The 7,294-nt window shown below is 33.0% G+C and overlaps 2 protein-coding genes across 2 annotated transcripts; one reads left to right on the plus strand and one right to left on the minus strand.

The window, feature by feature from the left end:
- The first annotated feature begins 814 nt into the window (after nt 1-814).
- LOC118050055 (monothiol glutaredoxin-S10) lies at nt 815-3,640 on the plus strand. The gene is made up of 5 exons (XM_035060280.2): nt 815-1,266; nt 1,376-1,449; nt 1,722-1,796; nt 2,882-2,908; nt 3,321-3,640. Exons 1-5 carry the CDS (start codon nt 965-967, stop codon nt 3,395-3,397), a joined length of 555 nt encoding a protein of 184 aa, XP_034916171.1. The 5' UTR covers nt 815-964; the 3' UTR covers nt 3,398-3,640.
- LOC118050054 (probable glutathione S-transferase) lies at nt 3,529-4,836 on the minus strand. The gene is made up of 2 exons (XM_035060279.2): nt 4,504-4,836; nt 3,529-4,426 (listed from the first exon to the last, which is right to left on the minus strand). The coding sequence occupies exons 1-2, from the start codon at nt 4,810-4,812 to the stop codon at nt 4,067-4,069; spliced, it is 669 nt and encodes a 222-aa protein (XP_034916170.1). The 5' UTR covers nt 4,813-4,836; the 3' UTR covers nt 3,529-4,066.
- Nucleotides 4,837-7,294: the final 2,458 nt, after the last annotated feature.

The raw sequence follows: 7,294 nt of genomic DNA on the forward strand, positions 1-7,294 counted from the left end.
TTTGCCAGTAGGAAAATTGGTCAATGGAAAACACTTTCCAGTAAAAGGAAAATTTGGCTTGGTTTTCAGGAAAGTGTTTTCCTGAAAAATTTGGGGGGGAAACACTTTCCGGAAGTTGTGAAAAATTTAGAAATGTCATTATTTGCTGATTATATTAAATTTAATCCTCAAAATTATATATATATATATATATATATATATATATATTATTATTTTTGAATATTTATTTTTTAATTTCATCTCTTAAAATTTTATTTTTATATTAACTTTGGTTTTTATTTTTATAATTGTTATTTGCTTTTTCCTTATCATATTTTTATTGAAATTTTTTATCTATCAAATTTGGTCCTCATTCTTTTGATTGTTACTTATTTTATTTGAAATAATTTATGAAATGTTAATTATTATTATTTTAATTTCTTCATCTTTTTTTTTTAATTTTTTAGATTTGATCTCTATTATTTTGATTATTATTTATTTTATTTGAGATAATTTATAAAATTATATATTTTTTTTTAATTTCATTCTCATTCAACTTTTTAATTTGTAAGATTTGTTCCTTATTATTTTAATAAACTTAAGAAAAATAAAATATTAATAAGTTATTTTCCAGCTCATTTTTCATGACATAACCAAACACTGGAAAGTGTTTTCTAACTCATTTTTCATTACACTACCAAACATCGAATAATACTTTCTCGGAATTCACTTTCCCCAAAATTTATTTTCCAAAAAAAATTATTTTCCAGCAAATAAACGGAGAATAATACTATTTATGGAGTTAGATGTTGGGAGTACGTTTTCCGTCTTAGGTTTAGATCCTAGAAAGCAAACAATAAATACAAACACATGAAGAGAAAGGACCCAGAGGAGAAATGCAATCCAAGTAAAGCAAACATCAGCTAACGTATTGATACATAAGAAAAAGCTCACGCTAAGCCCTCCATCTTGCAAGAAAAAAACAATGGCAGACACTCTCACAAATCTCACACCTGCTCTTCTTCTCAAATCTTCTCGCACTCTCTCTTCCTTTCGTGGCCTCCCCATTTGCTCAACTCCATTAAGCAACAATAGCAGCGGCCTTAAGACAACTAGTACCTGCAGCAGGATCCTTAGCATCAATGGGCCAAAAAGATACGGACCCATGTCGGTTCGAGCTACGGACTCCTCCTCACCTTCTTCTTCCTTTGGGTCCAGGCTCGAAGACGCCGTCAAGAAGACTGTAGCTGAGAACCCAGTTGTAGTTTACTCCAAAACTTGGTGTTCGTGAGTTCTATATCTCTTGCTAAATTTTTATTTTTTTTCCAGTTGTTTTTATTTTTTTTTTTTGAAAGCTTGAGTTTGTAATGGTTTCTTCATTTGGGTATAATTCAAGGTATTCTTCTGAGGTGAAGTCTTTGTTCAAGAGGCTAAATGTGGATCCATTAGTCGTTGAATTGGACGAATTGGGTATGTTTGGTTCATTTCTCTTTTACTTTATATTTTTTTCTTTGATTTCTTGTTTATTACTTGCTGCTGGTTCTTGGATAGGATCACCCATGATTTAGGCTATTTTTAGATTCTTCCAAATAATTTGAGTTGTTACAAATTTTAACAGTACAAAGTAACATTTTTTTTTCCCATTTATGCATTGGATCTTTTTCTGGGAAATTTGATATATGGTTATTAGGTTTTGAACTGGTGAAAATTGTTTTTTTGTGTAATTTTTGAATTTTGTACAGGCGCTCAAGGACCCCAGATACAGAAAGTGTTAGAGAGGCTCACAGGCCAACACACTGTTCCAAATGTGTTTATTGGTTAGTGGTGCTTTACTCCTTATTCTTTAACTGAGTAGTAGGAGGAAGACTATTTCATTTATTTGTAGCTTTCAGTGATTATGCAGATTTCAGGAAACTAGCATGGTGTTTGTCTTTGTACTTCTTTGTTAGGATTAATGGAGTGAAAGTTTATGTTGAAGGTGTAGCAATTCTTTCTGATGTGGTTAATGAAATTGATGAGAGCAACATGATTTTGTTTGGTGTGTGTGGAAGTGTGCTGTAATTTATTTCCACTGCAATAAGTTCTTTGTTCATGCTGATGCGTAACTTGTTATAACATATTATAATTGGCCGACATAGAAATGTTTCTTGTGAGATTTGGATCTGTGTTGTTTCAATCAGATTGGTAATAGCAAGGCTTCATTCATGTCTTGCTGCTCTTTTGGATGACAATTCTTTATGTTCTAGCATGTGTAGCTTGTTACTGTACTTCAATGGAGGCTACTGCCTCCAACGTCAAACAAATATCTGAGTGTTTGTGGTGATATCTACTTAATTATGGACTAATTTGAATATTTAAACCTGAAAATTTGGATTTATATGCAAACAGTTCACTGTGCCTTTAGGGTAGTTGAGGTGATGCAGGAAATAAAATGGTAGGAGATTTTGGTTAGCTGGTATAAACCTTAGCAGTGGTGCAAAGTGAAACAGATTTATAAGTCAATGTGAATTCTGAATCACCTGTCCCGAAAACATGACTGGAAAATGAATCCCATTTTTTTCAGTAGAAAGTGAAAACGAACCAGAATGTTATGTGTTTCCTTTTGTTTATAGTTTTAAGAAATAGTATCTTGTAGCTGCATTATTATGTCAAATTATACATTCTAAGTTAAGGTTCTATTTGCATATAGAGTTGGATGATCTACGCCTTTCTCCTGAGAAATTTTCCTCTATGTTGTCAAAAGAAACATGGGAATTACTCCTTCCTCTTTCTGTTTTTTTCCCTGTCTAACTATGAAAAGTTTATCTATTCCTTCTTTTTTTTTTGGCCCTATTTTTTCTATACTTTTATTCGATTTTCACTGCTACCAGATGCTCACATTTCTGTTTTTCTACATGACCAGGGGGCAAACATATTGGTGGCTGCACAGGTATATTATTTGCAGCTGTCTTATGAATTATCTTGTTCGATTAATTTACTATGATTGCATGTTATGGATACCAATGATTCATAAGATAGTTCCTGAGTGTCAACAAACTGTCTTTTCTCCACAGATTCTTAAAAATCTCAAAATCAGCTGTGTTTCTCTGAATATCATCTGTCCACAAGCTTCCCAAGATTTTGATTAAATATATTTGATGTTTCTGTTAATGAGTCAGCTGCTTATTTTCTACACCATTCACCTTAATTGTGGATGTGTTATAGATTTGGGTATTTGAATGAACTTTCAGTTCCTTTAAGTAGGCATTGATATTTTCTTTGAGGTTCGCTTGGTGGTCATGATGCTATGTGAAAGGCAGACCAAGTTTCGACTCTGATGCCTGCTTTATGTCCTCTCGCAGATACTGTGAAACTATACCGGAAAGGTGAACTTGAACCGCTGTTGTCAGAAGCTAATGCTAAAAAGTCACAGGGCTAGCCTTGCCATTTGTCCATGAAGAACCTTGTCATTTGTCCATGAAGAATTCAATTCCCAAGCACAACCCTCGATTGTTTCGGAAGATACCCCACACCACATTTCTGCTTCTTCATGGCCTTTTTTTTTATATATACTTCCTTGACATAGATTTAATTTCTAGTTATTCATATGGATCTCTTTCGTTGAACTGTATATTGAATTCACAAAAGTGGTTATATAAATGCACTGTGAACCTTTTTTCAATGCTAAGTGGATTACTCCTGCGTTTAGCCCAGCTAGGCCACTAGCACCCACCAAGAGGCTATGGATGTAAGAACGGTTTTCCGCCGGCTGTGGATGTGTGATACTGAAATGTGGCATTGGAGTGCATTAGCCTCCATCAACTCAGGACTTTCCATCTCAAGGAGAAGCTCTCTAGTTTCGAAGTGGTAGTTGCAATCATGTTTAGGGCTCTTGCTCTTGCAATGGTAACTTTTCATTCTGATCTCATCTCAAACTGGCTGAAACGAAGTGGGCTGTGTACACGAGGCATAAGAGCTTATAATTGAAGTTAAATAAACTCTTTTCTGTAATCATGCATAAATTTAATATATGATGTTTCCTGCCATGGATGTTTTCAATCTTCATTACTAGAAGCATTCATCTTGGTGGAAAAATACAAATAATGGTCTACGATCTTGCTAGTGCCATAAACATCTGCCTTAGACTTTTGAAATAGGCCAACATTTCATCATAAGCAGGAAGGTTCTCTTTGATGGCGGCAACTTCCTTGAAATTCTGAGTCCATAGATGTAAACGAGGGAAGCTACCAGGTTCCAGCAGCTTGACACCAGCTGCTTCCTCCATGGGTTGAAGCCAGCCAGCTATCCATCCAAAGGCTATGTCAGTCATTCCAACTTTGTCACCCCCAAAAAATTTCTTGTCACCAAGGCCAAGCTCTTCTATGATTCCTAGCACTTCTTTGAATTCTTTTGCTGCCTTCTCTTGTTCCTCTCCGACAGTTTGAAAGAAGGCAAAAAACGTTGGGCTCTGTAGCACACAAACATGTACAGAATTACAGACAAGTAAAGAAAAAGAGACTTTAGATCAGTAAAGGAAGTAGATACCTTGTCCTCTCCAAACTTGGTCCAGAATCTAGCCATAGCTCTCTCATAAAGATCTTCTGAGAGCAAGGGATTCTGTGGCCATGTCTCTTCTATGTACTCAAGAATGATAGTGGACTCTGCTATTGGCTTTCCGCCATGGATTAACACTGGGATCTTCTTGTGAACTGGGTTATACTGTAGAAGCAACTCACTTTTGTTGGAGAGATTCTCTTCTACATATTCATAACTTACTCCCTTGAGTTTCAGAGCCCAAAGAACTCTGTAACTGAATGGACTAGGCCAAGCTCCTAGGAGCTTCACTTCTTCCATGTTTTGCTAGGATGCTGCCTCCCCCACCTCAGTTTATAGTGGTCAGGTAGGATGATTTTGCTTGGGAATTACGTTTCTTGATTCAAAGATTTTTTTAAATTTTCCACTTGCAGGCTGCTTTGACTAAAACTCCATTTTGCTTGACCAGATTATAAAATTTAACCTATAAGTGTTCAGAAATGTTTGCTTTTCACTTGATAATCTTAAAATATAGAAAACTCTTGACTTTTGGCCCTCCATCATTTCTTTTCTTATAATTTTCGTTAGTCAAGAGAAGATAAACGGTTTCTTCAATGGCTTCAAGCCACCATGCAAGCCATCCGAAGGCCAAGTCTACCGGTCCAATTTCATTGCCACCAAAGATTTAATTGCTAGTTTAATATCTAACGTAGTAAATTAATTGATTGGTTATACATGATATTATTATATTAATATAAATATATATTTATTATTAATAAAAAATTGATTTTTCTTTAATATTCATATAATATTAGAGTAATGAGTCCAATATTTAATTTATAAATCTAGAGTAAAGATAAAGTTCACAGGACAAAAATATTTTGCAAAAAAAATTATAAAGTTGTTATAATTACAAGATTTTTATTACATAAAAGCATTGTTTCTAAAATGTTCTTGGTCGATACTCTCTTAAATACTAGATATTTATTAGAGTCGTAGAAACCGATACATATTATGTTCTCTTTTTTTTTATGAAATGAAGCAATTGTTCTCATAAATTAAGGTATAAGGGATATCTAGAACTAATATATAGGTGATGGTCATAAAATAGGTATACTAAACCAACCCGTATAGGAATTTCATTTGAAAAGATCACTTATATCTATATAAAGGCTCATGTGACAATTGTATAAATGATCTTTAGACTTGAGATCACTAAGTTATCTTATATAGAGAATGTTAAGTTTTGATCTTGTTAGATGTTATATTAATCAATGTAACGAATAGGCAGACATTGGGTATAACATGAACTACATGGAAGCACTTGAGTGATCAAGAGAGAATTCATCATCCTATGTGAATATTAAGGAAAATGTTTTGTCTGTTTTGAAATAATATTGACTAATAAATCATTGGCTAAGGTGGAATAAAATTTGAAAAGAATTTCAAATCTTATTTAAACAATCAATGACTATTATATAGAGAACAAATATGATTTAATATAGCAAGTTAAATCAAAATATTATTGATAAAAAGATATTAACTACACTGAGAAACCGGTCACTTCAAGATTAAGCCAAATCATCAATGACTTTTTTTAATATTTGAGAATCATAACATATTGCTAGATAATACACATGAACTTCAAAAATAAATTAATAAATTGTTGAATTGATAACAAAATTAAATTGTTTTAACTTATTTAATTTAATTTAATTATAATTATAATCTATATTTGGACCAACACTTTAAGAATTTAATGAGTCACACACATTAAAAATTATTAGTCAGAAATTAAACTGGGATGATTTAATTAAATATAACTTGATTAAAATATATTTTAGAAATTAAGGATTATAATATAATTAATACATGGATTATATTTCTAGACTTAGAAAAAGCAAGTAAGATCTTCATTGAGTTAATTAATTTCTAAAATTATCATGAATTAATATATGGATATTATTTAAGAAATAAATTGATATTTTACTAATTTATAAGGGTTTTTGAATTTTCTTATAAAAAATAATTTATGTCTCTTATTTTTTAGTTGTTGTTTGTTAGATAGAAAAATAACGTAAGTCACGGAATAAAAAGCTAGCATGGAAAATTGAACGGTTTGTGGACCGGGCCATACTTGAAAAGCAAATCGCTCTTGTAGAGTAAATCCTCTTGAACGTACTCATATTTTACACCTTTTAGCGTCCCATAATACTTTGAAATCAAATTTTGTTCTCTATGGTCTCAGTAAGCAATCATGCCAGAAAAATGTTTCTTTGTTGTTTTCAAGTTTTGTTCTCTCTCGTTCTGATTCCATGCATATCAAATTGCAGCTAGTTAGATGAACAGAAGAAGCTGGCTGGCATCTCCCCTGAATCTCCCGTGTATGCATTCTTCCATTTGCTCAACTTTTTCTAGTGCAAGAAAATGAAATCAGTTCATCTGCGTGTTTGTGGCAAAACAAAAGGACAATCTGTTGTGTGCAGAGACAATCAAGTGCACTTGTTGAAAGTTCTCCGAACTTGTTTTGTTCTGATTATAGTGAAATTTTCTCTTCTTCGCTTGTGGACATTGACATAGCTGAACCACGTAAAATCTTTAGCTCGTGCGACTGTTTCCTTTCTATTTGCTGTGATGTTCTTTCTATTTGTGTGATCCTTAACATTCTGTCTTCCCTTTATTTGTATATAGAAATTAGGATGGTGCTTGCATTATAAATCTTCATTTTCTGAGTAAGTTCTGTCCTGCAGGTATTTATCTCTACGTATGGATGGCCGTGTCCATAGAAGTGGTGCTGCTTATC

This window comes from Populus alba, chromosome 2 (assembly GCF_005239225.2).
Source record: "Populus alba chromosome 2, ASM523922v2, whole genome shotgun sequence".
Taxonomy (NCBI): Eukaryota; Viridiplantae; Streptophyta; class Magnoliopsida; order Malpighiales; family Salicaceae; genus Populus; species Populus alba.

What these genes read in the sequence shown, in the direction of transcription:
- LOC118050054 (XM_035060279.2), bottom strand. Translation starts at nt 4,812, where the DNA reads ATGGAAGAAGTGAAGCTCCTAGGAGCTTGGCCTAGTCCATTCAGTTAC. An exon ending in CCAAGTTTGGAGAGGACAAG is followed by an intron (nt 4,427 to 4,503) that starts GTATCTACTTCC and finishes TGTGTGCTACAG; the next exon opens with AGCCCAACGTTTTTTGCCTT.
- LOC118050055 (XM_035060280.2), top strand. Translation starts at nt 965, where the DNA reads ATGGCAGACACTCTCACAAATCTCACACCTGCTCTTCTTCTCAAATCT. An exon ending in TACTCCAAAACTTGGTGTTC is followed by an intron (nt 1,267 to 1,375) that starts GTGAGTTCTATA and finishes GTATAATTCAAG; the next exon opens with GTATTCTTCTGAGGTGAAGT. An exon ending in TGTTCCAAATGTGTTTATTG is followed by an intron (nt 1,797 to 2,881) that starts GTTAGTGGTGCT and finishes CTACATGACCAG; the next exon opens with GGGGCAAACATATTGGTGGC.